The following is an 18,294-nucleotide window of genomic DNA, read 5'->3' as shown; positions in this document are numbered from 1 at the left end:
AAAAGCACCCACAACACCCTCAAAGCACCAAAAGAGGGGCACAAGGTATCAACAGTGGCATTAACAACTAAAGGCACTAAAGGAGGAGCAAAGGGCACCAACTGTGCAAAGGCACCCACAACAGTGGCACGATCAGCTCAAATAATTAAAAGAAGAGTAAAGGGCACCAACAACAATGGCATAAACATCCCAAGGTATCAAGAGTAGCAAAGCAGCAGATACAGTGCCATGAAGACTCCAAAACACCAAGTGAGGGGTAAGGCATCAAAGAGTGGCATCAATACCCCTAGGCACAGAGTGAAGCAGCAAGAAGTTGGTCCAGGTGTCACTGGTGAAATGGATGCTGCTACTCTCCTCCATCTTGAACAGCTGTGTCCTAGAGTACAAGGGAGGTATCACCTGCCTACTAAAAGTTATCCTGGAGGGATCATAGTAATTTGGGGCTAAGCCTGTACAGTAGTCATTTAAATCCACTTTCTAAACCACCGACAGGTGGTCATCAGAGGCAATCATTTCCCTTATGGTCTACGTCACCTCCTTTAGAGCTAACTACCTCTTGCCCCAGGACAATGATGTAGAACAATATCCTATCTGCTCCATGGTGACTTACTGCAGATGCAGCAATGAGGGCTGCTGGCCTGCCACCTCAATGGGGGAAGGGGCTGGGGCATCAGCTTGGGAGTTGGACTTCCCCTTTGTTATCCCAAGTAGATGGAAGTGAGACACTGATGAGATCATTCTTCTGGAAACATTGCAAAGATTTAGAATTTTCAAACTGCATGATTTATTGCTAAGTATTTGATATTCTACTTTTTCTTAAAGGTAGACCCAAAGCAAATTACATAAAGTAACAATGCATTAAGTCCATATGGATACATACAGATAAGCTTCAGCATATAGCACCTACGAAGCTTGTTACTTTGAAGGCAAAGGAAACTCTTCTTAACTTGTGAAGGATGATTCAGGAAAAGTTGCATAAATTCGCTACTCAAGAACTGAACACAAAGGACTCAGATCCCATCTGATGATTCTCTGGCAAAAACAATGCAGCTACATTTATTTTGTTGTATAATGTGAGTACAGAAATGGATGAGAAGAAAAAAGGTCATTTTTCACACTGCCAGAACAGTACTGTAGTGAATTGCTGCATATGAATCTGCTCAAAATGCTGACATTCAACACATGATGCAAAAATACCTCATGCCATTCCTGTAGCACTTGCAGAAATGAAAGGCACCTAGGAAAGTTAAAATAAGTGTTTTGGTGGACAGGTTGGTAAGTGGTGTTATCGGTCTTCTTTCCATTACACAATATGTAATATAACAGATTTATAATAGATGGTCAGGCTTTAGTTTTCTCTTTGCAGAATGGATGCATATGAGTGGGGAGCAGCCTAGTGGTCAGAGTTGCAGGCTAAGAGCCAGGGAAGCCAGGATTCAAATGCTGCTGATGCTCTTCATGACCGTGGGCAAGTTATTTCATCCTCTATTGCCTCAGGTACAAAATTAGGGTCTTCTTTACTAAGAATTTTTCTCAGAGACACAGAATGGGGAAAAGCCTTAGTAAATGAGGTTCTTAGATTGTAAGCCCTCTGGGGACAGTACCTGAATGTAACTCACCTTGAACTATCAATAAAAGAGCATAAGCTAAATCTAAATCAAAAACAGGATTTCTGGAGACTTAGGTAACAGATTCTCATCAGCAGTGTAGGAAACAAAAAAAAGGTTCCAGCACACTAATGTCATTTTTAACAGGTATTGAGATTTGAGTATCAAAAACGAAGACTTCAAGAATAATGATCAAGCGTAGCTATGCCAGTTTGTTGAGTGTTTGAAAACGGAAGTATGTCACTTCCAGCAAAATGAAACAATTTACTGCCTTTAGGAGCTAACAAGACTTGACAGAGTTCCTGAATGAGCAGCTGATTGAAAATATACCTGCAGATAAAGAGGATGTATCTGGAGGATTCTTCTATGAAACAGGTGCATTCTTCATGGCATTCTACTGTTATCAGCTGTCTTCAAGTGTCACATGAAGAAACAGACATTTCTTGTACCAAATGCAATCTACAGCAAAGCAGACATTGTCATGTTTGCTTCAAAAGATACAGATGCCCTGATACTGCTTACATCAAATATTCCTGCAGAGAGTAAAAACTTCTGGATGAAAACAACAACAAAAAAGGCAGAGCAATAAATACTGAGTCTTGCTGCCTTCTGCAAGCTTAGGAGCAAATTTGTTGACATTTCATGCAATCATCTGGTGTGGTGAAAACCACACAAAAGCAACGGCCTGGAAGACTTAGGTGCCATGAGTTGGCAGATTTTGGTGAGATTTATGGGGCTAAATAAACTGGAGTCTGCTGGAAAGCTTTTCTGTAGGCTTTGCATGTTGGAACATGTTGATTTGGTGGATAAGGTGCAAAACAAAATCCCAACAGCAAATATTCGTGAACATTTGCCACCTACTAAAAATGCATTAAACTTATTTGAAGAGGGTTTATTACCAGACTATGATTTGGAAACAGTGTAATGTTCTCCAACTAGTCCTTTCTCAACTAGAACAAATGGGGTGGAAAGTGATGCAAGACACCATTGTGCAACTTTAATGTCTACATTTCATCCCCAAAGACATTTGGAAGTGATTTCATCTGAATGTTCAAACTGGATACAAAACTCTTCACTTTAGGTGCACAGAGTTAAAAATCAAGTGCACTGCACTATGTAAATAGCCTGCAACAGGTTTGGTTCACTTATTCAAGCCTGCATGAATATTCCTGATGTGTGGGTTTTGAGTTGTATCATTTCAGCACTATTAACACAAAACTGTTTCAATTTTCCTATAATCACCCAGATTGTGCCCCATAAATATTTAACCAGCATTATCTGTGCATTCCATGGATACACTGCTGAAGCATATAGTCATGAAACAAGTAATGTAATAAATCCTAATGTTGCAATCATGCAGGGAATACAAGTATGCTGCCATAAATTTTGCACCATTTTATACAAAGCTTTAGGATTGTTTATTGAAATGTTGCTATTCATCCAATTTTTAGTTGTTCATCATTACTCATGAGTTTAATGTTCATCTTGGCAAGCAAGCAGTTTGGGTTTGGAATATTAAGAGCTCAAATCAACAGGTGTTTCCAGCTTACTACTGCATTTTCCAATATTTTTTTCCATTATGAAATTCTGTGATACTCTGTAGAAAATGCAAAACTAGATGACAGATTTGGTTTCATCATATCAAAATCATTAAGAATCACTTTCTTGAAAGCCTCTTAACATACACATAATCTATTTTCTAAGCCTTTTTTTTTTTTTTTATATAAAACAGGTCTAGACTACACTGGAAGAGAGCTTCTACAACGGGATGATTGACAGCAGAATACATACAAAGAAAGATCAAAGGGACTGAAAAGGAACAAAGTTTCCATCAGCATCTCATCCAGATTAGCAGCAAAGAGGGCCGCAAAAACTGAAAAAAAAAAAATCTCTGCAGTGGATAATCTGTCCAATATGAGAGGTCACTCAAGCTACCTAAGCACTCCATAAATGCTCACATTTCTCTCTGTAAAATTTCAAAAACCTGCTGGATTCAGAAAACAAGGCATGGACTTAGGTCCTCAAAAGCTGAATACTAATCACAAAAATGTCTTCCTCCTCTTCCTCCACAAAGGAGAATGCATGCAAATCTAATTCTTGGTTCTATAAACCCCCATCCTTTATTAGCACTATTATAAATGATCTCCATTCACTAAAGATTTTTTTCTACAGGCAAAAAAAAAAAGGAAAATATTACATATTTTACAATAAAAAAAAAAAAGTCTTACATGGGTCATCACAATGTTTAAACAATGCTGTACGTGTATGTGCACCACATAATATACAGAGAAAGGTTTTGTTTCAAATAAAACGTCTTGTCTGATGTATGATCAGAGCTTAAGCAAAATTAGTACAATGAACTTTTTCACTTTCACCATTCAATTTGTTACAGACAAAACACAACATAACTGATAAACTGTCACAGATACATTAAAAAAAAAAAAAAGATTTACCAGCAGATGCCGTCCCCAACACCACCGGCTGTGTTCGTGTGACACTGACATCCCAAATCCCATCCCTGTGGCCAACATATTCCTTCACTAACTGACAGATTGCCCTGGAGGTTGTGGTTTTGAAACTGGATACAATCTAAAACAACAAAGGTAAAATTGTGGTTTTTTTAATGTCCAGCCTGCAGACAGAAAATTAGATGCAACCCAAAAAGTCTCCTCCTGTTCCTCATGCTATTAATTGGTGATCAAACACACTGTGGAGAAAAAAAAATCCAAAACCCACCTGTATATAAGATTCAAAAAAACATATCCTCCACCCTATATGGAACTCAGACAGTGACATTCACAACTTTTCCCCAGAGCAAAAAGTTTATTAGATGATATCTTTAATTATAAAGGTATAATACAGCCTTTAGGTGTGCAGAAAGTTTAAATGTTAATAAGAAACTACATAAATCAATATTCTCTTTTTTTTGTTATTGAAAAAGTCATAAATACAAGAATAGTACAGTTCTTTGAATAACAATATTCTTACTCTTTGAAGACACTACTTTAATATTCATAACCCAGCATGATCTAAAAATCTAAGTGGCTTACAAAGAAACACATAATAAATGTTAAAACAAACACGTATTAATAAATAGAGCAAAAAGACAAACAAATTAAAAATGAAATACAGAAAAGGTGGCAAAGCCCAACATATATTACGCCAAATCTTTGGGAGAAATTAAATCCAATTTTTTTATGCATGCCAATTCTATGATGCCTACAGATTAAAAACAGACCCATTCTGACAAGTGCAGCTAATTATCAAAAGCTTAAGAAAACAATGAGGCTAAAAGCTGCTTCCTGAAACTCACAAGCTATGTTTCATTCTTAAGACCCTCTGGAAGAGAGTTCCAGAAGAGGGAGCTAGTGAACCCATACAGACGATCATGCATCTCACCAAGTTAAAACTGAGGTTTATCTAAAAGACTGAAAACAGATGAGCAGAACATGTGGCCAGGATTTTATATTTTTAATATGATGTTAAAAAATCAGTAGGACAAACCTTTGAGAGCTCTGAATACCAAAGTTAAGACTGGACTTGATCCGCCACTCAACGGGTAACCAGTGCAAGTTAACCTGGAATAATGTGGTCTTTGGGAGAAGCCCTTGTAATAAGTTGTGTAGCAACAATCTGAATCAATTGCACTGATCTAAATGTAGAGGAAGGTAAACCCAAATATAGGGCATTGCGATGCCCAGAGCCTGAATTACAGTGCTCAGATTGGCATTAGGGAAAGACTTCAGATTCTCAGCAAGCTAAGTTTCCAGAATGAGTTTTTATTCTTAATATGTGGGCGTAGTGACAGGTTATAGAGTACATGATAACTTCCAACTTTCGAGACCGATTTGAGATGGGGATCTTTATTTCTCAGTTGTCAGCATGGATGGTATCTTATCTTGGGGAGACAGAGCAAGAAAAATTATTTCAGTCTTGCTGAGATTAAGGGCTAATATGATAGCAAACTATTCACCAGAGAAAGACAATGAGCATTTCTGGCCAAGGCATCCTGAATGGAAGATGAGATCAGGAAATAGAACTAAATATCAGCAACATAGATTTTGAAATTGACATCCAAATTAGACAAAGCCTGGCATATCGGAAAAATGTATATATTGAAGAGGACTGCTGAAAGGGCAGATCCCTGGGGAACCCTTGTCAATAATGGATGAGTAACATAGAAACATAGAAATGATGGCAGAAGAAGACCAAACGGTCCATCCAGTCTGCCCAGCAAGCTTTCACTTTTTTTTTCCCATACTTATCTTTTTCTCTTGTCCCTTGTAAGTGATTTTTTGTTCTATTTCCCTTCCACTCCGCCATCGATCTATTTCCCTTCCACCCCTGCCATCGATGTAGTTAACAGTGTGGAGCTGCATCTAAGTGAAGTATTTAGCTAGGGGTAGTAACCGCCGTCATAGCAAGCTACTCCCACGCATGTTTATCCAGCCTGTGCAACTCAGTCCTTGTTGGTTGTTGTCCGAATATAAATCATCTTTTCATCATTCCCCCTGCCGTTGAAGCAGAGAACTATGCTGGATATCATTGAAAGTGAAGTATCAGGCTAATTTGGTTTGGGGTAGTAACCGCTATATCAAGCAAGCTACTCCCCTGCTTTTTTGTGGATGCAAATCCTTTTTTTCCCCCATTTCCTCTTGCTGTAAGCATAAAGCAATGCTGGAGTCGCATTAACCGTGTGTATGTTTATTTAATTAGGATATTAATCTCCACATAGTAGCCGTCATTCCCGCTTTGAAAGCAATCCTGCACGTAAGAAGAGAACCAACTGTGAACCACCAAGGTAATACCAAAAGAGGTAAAGCACTCAAGTAAAATGGAAAGGTCTACAGAATCAAATGCTGATGAAATATCCAACAGGACTAAGAAAAAACTCAGTACCTGAATCAAAACCACGACAGTATACCTCAATCTTGAGATATGAAGGATTTTTGCCCTGTGAACAGCTCTAAATTCTAATTGAGTTATAGGGCTGTTGTAAAACCACTCTCTTGATGATTCTGGTCAAGAAAGAAAGTGAGATCCTTAGGATCAAGGGTAGGCTTCTTTAGCATAGAGGTAGTGTTCAGCAAACATGGTAAATAACCTCAAAAAGAGATTGATTAACTAGCTTTGAAATAAATCCATATAAAATCAGGGCATACGGCAGGGGTGGTCAACCTGTGGCTCTTTCAAGTGCAAAACGTGGCTCTTGTGCTCCTGTCCTATGGCAATTGAGCACCACTGTAGAGGGCTGGAGCAGGGAGCACATACAGCAGAAAAGAAAAGAGAAGAACCCCTCCTCTCCTGTCATCATAGCATAGCTGATTGCAGCAGAAACAGCAGGGAGGAGCATAGCAGAGCAGACATTTCTCTACTCATCCCAGCTCTGCCCCTCCTATCCTGTCTGAAACCAACTGGAGAACAGGAAGGGAGGAAGCAAGGCTGGAGCTGCCAGGACAGCAAAGAAGAGCCAGTCAATTCCCTGATATCCAGCCCTTCCTATCCTGTCTACCCCCACCCACTTGCTGCCTGGAGTAGAAGGCAGAAGATGGTTGAGGGGTGCTCATAAAGGGTTACACGAGAGCCATGTGGGAGAGTGCTTAGCATGTGAAATGATGTGGGGGAGTGGAAGGGCATGAGAAAGCCAGGTATGGAGGTAGTAGAGGGGTCCAAGAAAGCCACAGGATAGGAGTGTGTGAAAGAAAGCCAGAGGTGGTGACGGAGGAGGATAGAGCCAGAAATGGTATCAGGGTGGAAGTGGGGCAGAGGTAGCATTGAGGATGTGTGTGAGAGAGAGCCAGAGGTGGTGAAGAAAGTGATGGAGCCAGAGTTGGTGAAGGAGGTAAGGGTAAATATGGTGTCAGAGAGCCTTAAGTTAAGAGGAGGTGGAGGGGGCAGGAGAAAAGTGTATGTCAGAGAGGATACTGATGCCAGGCAGAGGGTGAGGAGAGAGGGGTACTGGAGGTGTTATGGTGGGATTGCTGAGACTTGTAGGGAGGATGAGGGATATTATGTGGAGGCTGCTGAGAAACATAGAAAGGACAGAGTGAAACAGACATTGGGCAGAGTGTGGGAGGAGAGAGAGAGCGAGAAGAGGGAGATGCTAGTCAGACTGGTGGGGAAAGGATAGGATACGGGAATTGAGAGAGGGACAGACAGATAGACTGGTGGGGACAGGATGGAATTGAGAAACAGAGGTTTGGAACAGGGTGGGGGTGTTTAGAAAAATACTGGAAGGGACTCCCCCCACCCATGCCAGGCAGTTGCTAGAAAAAAAATGGCTCACCAGGCAAGGGTTGCTTTGGCACCCTCTTCCCCTTTGAGCTTGGTTACTCACAGACTGTCTCAGAAGGGCAGCAAGGGGCACCCTGGGAAATGTCCTTGTTTGCCATCCTTTGCAGAGGCCCTGCTCCTCAAAGGGGACCCCTCCCAACTCTTGAAACCATGAGACTCTTTGGCACTGTGTATGCCGGTTCCTTGGCTCTTGGTGCATGAATGGTTAGCCACCCTTGGTGTAAGGTTTTCATTACCGCATTTGAACAGAAGTTTATAGGGCACAAGTTGGTGCTCAGATTGCCTATTATCTTTGAAATTTCTGAAATGATGGAAGTTTCCCAGCTGGATTCATTCAGAGGTGATACTGTAACTAGAGGGGGAACAGTTTTACAGAGGAGCCCGGGAAACAACCTGGGCAACTTCATCTAGACAGAACTTTCTCACAGAAATCCAAAGAGTTGGTGCTTGAGATTATTTGAGAATGCGTTAAGGAATTTACAATATAGTTCATGAGGATGGGATGGAGCAGATTGAATGGCAATGGAAAAAAATGCCTTCTTAGCTTAGACCCATGCCAGAGCTTGATAAACAATTGATATTATAATGTCTTTTGATTATTGCCTCTGTGTTAGTGACATTCCATTGTATGCCCATGATATTAGAGGCACACAAATCAAAGTTATTACATGTTGTATGTCCAGAAAGTGCCTCATCAGAGAGCTGTGGAAAAAATGAATGAGCTCTGATCAAATGCTGTTTGATGTTTGTCCCCCTCGTATATGAAATTTGAGTTGTCAAAAAATCTGATGCCAACATAAAACTTGCAAATGTTTATTAATGATCTTTCTAATTTTGCCAGTCATGTTGGAATATCTTATCACATGCCATTTGTTCAAATGCCGGTTTAACTTTGTACTCAAGTAACTGTTGTCTATCTGAAAAGCGTGCTTAGGTAAAAGCTTTTTTCAAGGCTTTATTGGGATAACCCCGAGTATGAAATCGGGGCATTAATTCCACCAATTGCTTACTAAACTCTTCATACTCTGATTGGGATGACGAGTTTGTAGAGGAGTCAGAGAAAAATAAGACTCCTGAATGATGTTAGCCACATGTTTGGTGGAATAACTTAAAATATTTTTCCAACCCGTATTAGCCATATGGGTATTAATGTGAGAATACTCAATAAATAGAACCCCAAACTGTAAGAATATCATCAAACAACAAATATCAATATCTCACTCAATACAATGATGATGTGTGAAACACTTATACTAAGTCTTAGAATGGAATGACCATCATATAACACAACTTAAAAGGCACATCATACAGGGCTATCATAATGCCAGTCTTTGTGCTAAAGTTTTGTTGCCTGATATTCTTACACTTTTGGGTTCTATTTATTGAGTAATGTTTGGCTAATAGGCATAATGGGCAAAAACCTCAAGCAACCCCTGGAAGAATAATCAGCAACAACAGCAGGGTCTGTGACAGACCCTATGTGCCAAAGCACCAGATATAGAAAACCAGCTGGACAGCATCAAGAGTTTCAGGGGATGAAAGGCAATCCCTGAATGGGAGAGATGTGATAGGCCTGCACCCTGTCAAGGGAAGGCCTATCCATCCTGTCTACCGGATAGTTCAGGTGAGCAGGAAGACACTTTGGGCAACCTAGTGAAATGAGAAAAAGCTAAATGCAATATTGGCCAGAGCTTGGCAAAAATATAGGGGAAAAGTGGGTTATCTTTCTCTGCAAGTATACACTAAGATATATACCATGAATGCCTTATCTTCCCCACCCCCACCAAAATTCCAACTGGGATCACCCAAAGGAATGGATCCCACCAAGACAAGGCTTGTGGTTCAGAAATTCGATGCACAGAACAAATCTCCACTAGAAATACTGTTTTCAAGGTCATTAACCGCAAGGAAAGGCTACACAGCAGTCAAAATGTAGGGCCCGCCAAGAAATCAAACACCAGGTTAAGACTCCACAAAGAACCGGTAACCTCAAGGGAAGATGATGCTTCACTCCCCTCAAGAAGCAGGTCACATCAGAATGAGACGATAAGGATTCACCATTCACCTGGCCCCTGAAACAGGCAAAAGCCGCTACCTGTATCTTCAAGGAATTAAGGGCAACCCTTTATTTAACCCATCCTGCAAAAATTCCAAAACAAGCAGGATCTTAACTGAACAAGGAAGAACACCTTGATCCTCACACCAAGCTTCAAGTACTCACCAAACCCACACATAGGCTAAGGAAGAGGGGAACTTTCGAGCTCGTAACAAAGTGGCAATCACCGCAGAAGAATATCCAAACGTCAAAAGCGAGCCCTCTCAAGGGCCATACCATAAGATAAAACAGAGTCAGATCTTTGTGAAGGACAGGCCCCTGCTGCAACAGATTCCTGTGCGGCGGAAGACAAAGGGGGGGGGGGGGTTCTCTACCAGGAGTCTCTGCAGATCTATATACCATGGTCTTCTGGGCCAATCCAGAGTCACCAGGAGCACCCATCCCCTGTGGTCTTCAATCCTTTGAACTATTCTGTCCAACATGTGCCACGAGGGAAAGGCATACAGCAGCTTGTCTTCCAACCAGACCTGCACAAGAGCATTGATTCCTAAGGACTTCGGATTTCTCCTACAACTGAAGAATTGAGGAACTTTCACATTGCGAGAAATTGCTAGCAGGTATATAAATGGAAGGCCCCAGTGATCCACAAACAGATGGAATGCCTCATCCGACAATACCCATTCTCCTGGGTCCAGACTCTCCCTGCTGAGAAAGTCTACACTTACATTGTCTTTTCCTGCATGTGCAATGCCGAAATCACCTGAAGATGCATTTCCGCCCATTCCATAAATTGGTCTACTTCCTGCAATACTTGCTGGCTCTTGGTTCCTCCCTGCTGATTGATGTAAGCCATCATAGTCACATTGTCCGACATTCAGACCGCTCAACCCTGCAGTCTGCTGCTGAAGCCAGCCGAAGCACATGGGCTTCCAGCCGATTGATGTTCCAGAAAGATTCCTCTGTATTCCAGCGCTCTTGCACCATTAGTTCCTGACAGAAAGCTCCCCAACCTTGAAGGCTCGCATCAGATGCGAGTACCAACCAGTCTGGCAATGTCAAAGAAATTCCCTCTCTCAGATGATCCGCTTGTAACCACCACTGGAGATGAGAGCAGACTTCCATCGGCAGGTGGAGCCAAATCGAATAGTCCTGTGGGTTACAACAAGACAGCAAAGAGCACTGAAGAGGGCGCATGCTCACCCTTGCCCACTGCACCACTTACAGGACCATACTGTCAGGCATATAGTGCTCACCAAGAGACACACCTGAGACACCAACTTTTGAATATGAGCTCTGGTAGAAAAACTTTGCCCTGCATGGTATAGAATCTCACACCCAGATACTCCAATAACAGATAGTTGAAGACTGCTCTTGACTAGGTTCACCACACAATTGAGCTCCTGTTAACAGGGAGATCCCTTGCGGGTCACCAGACTGTTCTCTTCTAGAGTCTTGGCCCAAATCAACCAGTCGTCTAAATACAGATGTACTAGTATCCCATCCTCTCTCAGTTCTGCCGCCACCACCACCATAATCTTGGAAAAAGTTCTGGGAGGAGTGGCTAAGTCAAAAGGCAGCGCCCGAAACTGATGATGGACCCCAACACTGCAAAACGCAGAAAACGCTTGTGTTCCACCCAGATACGAATATGGAGGTAAGCCTCGGACAGATCCAAGGAAGTCAGGAAATCCCCCCAAACTGTACGGCCATTATCACTGAGCACAATGTTTCCATGTGAAAATGAGTCACCAGCAAATGACAGCTGACACCTTTGACATCCAGGATGGGATGAAAGAAGCTCTCCTTCTTGGGCACAATGAAATTAATGGAATATTGACCTGTATTTTTTTGAGACGTGGGTACTGAAACCACAGCCCTCAGACTGAGAAGCCTTGGCAGTGTACACTCTACTGCCTGTTTCTTCTGCAGGGAGTTGCAGGGAGACACCATGAACACATCCCGAGGAACACTGCAAAACTCCAGCGCAAATCCTTCTCATATCACTTCTAGGACCCACTGATCTCATGTGACTCGATCCACCTCTAATAAAAGAGAAAGGTGTCCCCACTACTTCCTGTTCTAAGGGGTGGGTCGGCAAACCTTCATTGGGAGGGTCGGGTGGTTGCACTACCCAAGCCTGCACCCCCACCTGGGCAGGACTGAGACCTGCCAAAAGGCAGAGTCCACTGAAAGGTCATCCCTCTACAGGGACATGGTAACTGTTTCTTATCCTTCGGCAACAGAGGAACCAGAGATTCACCCCACTTACTGGCCAGCTTCTCCAACTCACTCCCAAACAAGAGCGAGCCTTTAAAAGACAATTTCGTAAGATTAGCTGAAGAATTGGAAACCACACTTGGCATGGCCAGTGAGGAGCTATTAGGATCATGGTTCCCTTGTCCTGACGTAACTTCACGAGAGTCTTCGAGAGAAGTGGAAGTGGAGGGAATGCCTATAGGAGACCGGTGACCCATGAGAGGGAGAATGCGACTCTTGGTTGTGAGCTTTGGCTGCGAGTGAGAGAGCAAAATTTCTCTACTTTGTGATTGTGAGGTGACGCAAAGAGGTCTATGTGAGGATAACCCCAATGTTGGAATATTGAGTTCGCTACTGTGGGGTTGAGAGACCACTCGTGCGGCTGAAAGATGTGACTCAGCTTGTCTGCCATCACATTGTCCACTCCCGGCAAGTAGGTGGCCCTGAGGTACATCGAGTGGGAAAGGGCCTCCGCCCATACCTGTGCCGCTCCCTGACACAGTAGGTAGGAGCCCGTTCCTCCCTGCTTGTTGATGTACCACATGGCCACCTGGTTGTCTGTCTGTATCAGGATGACCTGGTTGGACAGGCGATCCCGAAACACCCTGAGAGCATATGATTGCTCGTAGCTCCAGGAAATTTATTTGGTGTTTGGCTTCCTCTGGAAACCAAGCTCCTTGGGTTTGCAAATTGGCAACATGCGCTCCCCAGCTGAGGTTGGAAGCATCGGTGGTAAGAGTTATTTGAGGATTTGAGGCCTGGAAGGGCAGGCCTTGGAGGAGATTGATCTGATTTTTCCACCAAGCTAGAGACTGACGAAGTGGGTCGGTAATGTGGACAATGGTTGATAGTGGTTGAACGGACTGAGTCCATTGTGAACCTTAGAGTCCACTGCATGACTCTCATGGCCAAGCAGTCCATTGGGGTAACATGAATAGAGGTCGCCATGTATCCTAGCAGAATGAGGAAATGGCGTGCAGTTGAGTGATGTTGAGACTGTAGCTGGTGTGCGAGAGAAATGGGAGCGAGAGCTCATTGTCGAGGTAGAAATGCCTTTGCTTGCAAGGGGTCCAATTCTGCCCCTATGAATAATAAAGTTTGAGATGGGACTAAGCAGGATTTCACGTAGTTGATGAGAAATCCTAGTGAAATCAGAGTGTGTAAGATAAGACGTAGGGACGACAGAGCAGCTTGCTGAGTGGGAGCCCTGATCAACCAATCGTTGAGATAGGGGTAGACGTGGACACGTTGAGTCCTGAGGAATGCTGCTACTACTACGAGGCACTTGGTGGAGCAGATGCCAGGCTGAATGGAAGCACTTGGTATTGATAGTGTTGTGGGCCTACCAGGAATCGCAGAAATTTGCGATGAGACGGAGTTATTGCGATGTGTGTGTAAGCATCCTGGAGGTCTAGAGAGCAGAGCCAGACTTCTCTTTGCAGAAGAGGAAGGCGGGAATCCAAGGTTACCATCTTGAACTTTTCTCGTTGGAGGTACTTGTTGAGGGCACGCAGGTCCAGAATTGGACGAACGCCGCCCGACTTTTGGGGATTAGAAAGTACCGGGAATAGAACTCGAGGCCCTGTTGGGAGTAGGGCACTGGTTCGACTGCTCTGAATTGAAGGAGGAGGGAGACTTCCTGATCCAGGAGTAATGAATGGTCTGATGTTTCCCACGTCAGCTGAGGTGGGGAATCCGGTGGGACGGAGAGAAAGTTCAGGTGATACCCTTGAGAGATTATGGCTAGGACCCTCTGGTCCGAGGTGATTGTGAGCCATATGTTGTTGAAATGACACAATCGACCTCCCACTGGTACATGTGGTAGTGGAAGCTGGCTGCTGCTCTCTATGCAGGAGTCAAAAACCAGAAGCAGGGCCCGGCTGAGGAGCTGCTTGTGGTTTTTGCTTACGAGGTTGTCTGGACTGGCCCTTTTGGAAAGGCCTCATATAGCGAGCTCTAGACGGTGGTGGATAGGACTTCTTTGGACGATAGAATGACTTTTTGGAGTCCTTCCTAAATGGTTGTTTGGTCGAATATTCAGAAGGCATCAGAGAGAGTTGGCGAAGGGTCTCATGATGCTCCTTGAGTTGTGCCACCGTTTGCTAGATCTGTTCACCAAACAGACTGTCTCCGATGCAAGGCAGATCGGACAAACTGTCCTGGACTTCAGGGCGCAAGTCCGAAGACTTAGGCCAGATTCATCTTCTTGCAGAAATAGCAGCTGCAGAAACCCTGGAAGTGGTGTCGAAGATGTCATAAGAGGACCTTATTTCATGTTTCCCTGCTTCAAAACCTTTGTAAACTAAGGCTTGCAGCTGTTCCTGGAATTGCTGAGGGAGAGTCTCTGCAAAGTCCTGTATTTGCTTGAAATAGGACCCTGTTGTACTGGGTCATATAAAGCTGGTAAGATGCGATCCGAGAGATAAGCATTGATCCCTGGAAGACATGCCGACCAATGACATCCAGGAATTTCTGCTCCTTGCCTGGAGGGAAGGAGGAATGGGGCTTTGAGTGTTGTGCCTTCTTTTGGGCAGATTCCACTACCATAGATTGGTGATCTAGTTGAGGTTTTTGGAACCCTGGAGCTGACTGGACCAAGTATGTGGTATCTGCTTTCCGGTTGTCTGGTGCTACTGAACCAGAGTGTTCCCAATTCTTCTTGAGAAGATCCAAAAGTACTTGATGGACAGGGACGGAGGTGATTTCTTTGGGAGCATCCAGAAATTGTAACAGCTCCATCATTTGATGTCTATCATCTTGCTCAGTCTGTAATTGGAAGGGAACCAACTCAGACATTTCCTTCACAAAATTGATGAAGGATAAGTCCTCTGGAGGAGAATGCTTCCTGCTTTCAGTTGGAGAGGGTGGTGATGGTAAATTATCAGTGTCTGGAGACGAATCGTCGGTTCAAGTGTCATAGGGATCAGCACCTGTCCCTCTAGGAACCTGAGAGGGACGGAACAAAGGTATTCCAGAAGGTCCTGGTCTAGGCTCTGAAGGTATCTACTGGAGGCACGATGAAGGTATCGAGGGCACCGATACAGGCATCTAGGGCATCGATGGACAGATCAGCGTCGCCGATGGCCGCACCGACATGTATGGTTGAGGCATCGGCAGGACTCCCGAGGGAGGAGACAGAATGTTGTTTCTCCTCCCAATGACAGAGCAAATGGAGAAGGCACCGGAGCCATCGGTGGAGAAGCGGCTATAAGCGCTTCCATTCTCGAGAGCAGCAGTGCTAGCGCTGCCAGAATGGGATCGGTGATCGGTTCCGTAATCGGTGCTGGGGTCAGCATCGGAGGAACCTGAAACCTTTGCATCGCCTTGTCGATGGCCTCCTGAACCATCCAGTCCAGCTCTTCACGGAGACCTGGAGCAACCAGCCCCGGCTCTGGAAGGGAAGAAAGAGGCAGAGTCGTAACCAGAGGGATCACCGTTAAAGGAGGAGTCGCGGCTCCCAATACCCGTCTGGGTGAGAGTTGCCTCGGTGACCCGGTCTCAGAAAGGGTCGATGCCTTTAGTGGACGGGGTTTCTTCGATGGCGGCTCGGACGATGATTTTCTTACATTGATGGTCCGAGGTTTTTGGTGTCTATGCCGATGCTTCTCTCTATGATCCCCTCGGTCCTGAGGGGGGAGTAGAGGTAGTCGATGGCCGGGAGGTCGTTGACGCCGGACGGTCACCGGCCAGTGCTCGATGCTGGCGCGAAGTGGATGGCACCGGTTCCAACGACGTCGAAGCAATAGACGGCATCGGAGTTTGAGAACGGAAGAGACGTTCCATTTTCTCCATTCTGGCTTTGCAACCTTTTGGTGTCATTGAGGCACATTTGGTGCAAGTGAGGACATCATGCTCACACCCGAGGCACATTACAGAGACTTTATGGGGGTCTGTTATGGACATGATGCGAGTGTAGTCAGGAACCGACGGAACCCTTACGCCATGGCCTTTAAAAAATTGAGGTGCGGTCGACGGCCAGTAGGCCGCGAGGGTCAAACTCGATGGGAATCGACCAGAATCAGGTAAAAAACTTACCAGAGTACCGCAGAAGCAAAAATTCGAGAGGGGGACACCTGTGGGGTATGAAAGTTTGCAATAATTCCGTGAGGAAAATTCCTGTCAATAATCTCTAAGAGCGCCTTAACCCACGTGGCTACTGCTGCGGGAAAAAAGAAGACGGAAGGGGGACCCCTGCTGGCTACAGGTTTAGTGCCATGCTGGGCATGCCCAGTAGGTGCCAAAGTTCTAGAAACATTGACAAAAGTGTTCTGTGATTGGGCTCCATCCTGTGATGTCACCCATATGTGAGTACTACCATCATGTTTGTCCTGTGAGAACACAATAAACACATTTAATATCACTTACACCAGATAATTAACAGGTGTATAAATATGTAAGTTGGAAAATATACACACATCTTAAAATAGCAACATATATGCGTAAGTGTTGGCCTTGCCCCAGAGCGCCCCAGACAGCCCTTTTTTTTTTTTTTTTTTAACCATGCATATATGTGCGCATTCAAGTGAAAATACACTTGTATTTTCAATGTTTATAAAAATATGGAGTACGTGGTTAGAGGCTACTTATTTGCATAGATGCTAATTTTTTATGCACATAACCTTTTGAAAATTCACTAAGTTTTCATCGGTGGCAAAGGAAGGTGAAGTGACTTGTCCAAGGTCACAAGGCGCAGCAGTGGGATATGAACCCTGGCTTCCCTAGTTCTCAGCCCACAATATGCACAGTACTCGTTCACAATACGCATACTAATTCTTTTTTCTCACTTTATTTTAGCATATACTATCTTAATGCATATTCTGAAAAGTAGAAGATTAACCCTGATACATGTTATCCAAAATCATAAGATAGTTGACCAAACCTATTTCCCTTTAGAACATAAGTCCCTTAACAGCACAAAAAGAAAACCATGGTTTCAAGGTTAGATAAACATTGCTGAATCTGGGGGCTAAAATTAGAACACAAGGTAGGAGAACTCAGATAAGAGCCTTGCTAGAAAAAAAAATGAAAAGAAAACAAAGTTTTAAGTAACCATCTTATTTTCACAACTCTCAACTATTATCCTCTTTATTCTCTTTTATTTCTTCCCTATAAATAATATTTATAACCATGCACTGTTTACTTAAAATGTCCTTATCATATTCTAAACACACTTCCTAATGACTTCTCAGAAGAAATCGAAGTAATGGCATGCCCACTCACTGCTTTCCCTATAATGAAGGGATTAGTGCCACCCAATATGTATTAGCAACTTACATACATGCAAATCCAAAGAGGTCTGGGGAACAGTAAAAGAATGCTTGCCTGTGGGAACATGGCTTTCATTAAAGTGAAAAGCATCTTTCCTTCAATGACAGAAGTAACTTTAAAAAAAAATATTATTTTATGGGCATGATGCATATAGCAAGGACAGTATAGTCACAAGTGTAAGAGGGCTCTTGCAGCTACTGTCACCACAACCCAGAACTTGGTGATATACACATGCAGTTTTTAACACTTACAAAAAACATTCATTGCAATGCAATGCAAAAAAAAAAAGACAGAAAGAAAAACAATCAAGAGCAAGCTCTCCAATTAAAACATTACTTTTATTCCTATAGATATAGTTTAAGTGATCTGCTCCTGGCTTCCTTTAACTATCTGCTGGGCCTCAGATCCAACAGAGAACCAAAGCTGCAATTTTACATATTCAAATATAGAACACACTAGATTTTTATTTGGGGGGTGTGGGAATTTTATATCTAATAGATGCCTACAGTAAATTACCTCTTTCTGTGCTCTATTCTCCGACTGACCAGCTAAAAATTATGCCCAGTATTACTACTAGCACTAGACTGACGCCTATGCACAAAATTCTCACACAAACCATTAAACTTTTTGTATGCGCCTCAAAACCCCACTTAATATATGCCTAGCTCAGGTCCAAGTATTATATTTTTACCAGGCCCAGAAAGAATGCAAAACATTTTTACTGATGGTATCTTAACCCCTGCCCTCAATAGTCTGTCCATGGGTTTAACATGGATGTTACATCTGCATTAGCCACAGACATGAAATGCCCCA

At 43.4% G+C, this 18,294-nt stretch overlaps 1 protein-coding gene across 4 annotated transcripts in view; it reads right to left on the bottom strand.

Annotated features, from left to right (window-relative positions):
* The window catches only part of WDR37 (WD repeat domain 37), a 298,132-nt gene that overhangs the window by 154,564 nt on the left and 125,274 nt on the right, over positions 1 to 18,294 (bottom strand). For all 4 annotated transcript variants that reach the window (XM_029588540.1, XM_029588542.1, XM_029588543.1 and 1 more), the window contains exon 7: positions 4,061 to 4,196. In XM_029588540.1, coding sequence (XP_029444400.1) covers positions 4,061 to 4,196 — 136 coding nt within the window. The remainder of the gene's footprint in view (positions 1 to 4,060; positions 4,197 to 18,294) is intronic.

Source organism: Rhinatrema bivittatum, chromosome 2, assembly GCF_901001135.1.
Source record: "Rhinatrema bivittatum chromosome 2, aRhiBiv1.1, whole genome shotgun sequence".
Taxonomy (NCBI): domain Eukaryota; kingdom Metazoa; phylum Chordata; class Amphibia; order Gymnophiona; family Rhinatrematidae; genus Rhinatrema; species Rhinatrema bivittatum.
Note: the sequence above shows the minus strand (reverse complement) of the source record. Positions and strands in the feature narration are given on the sequence as shown.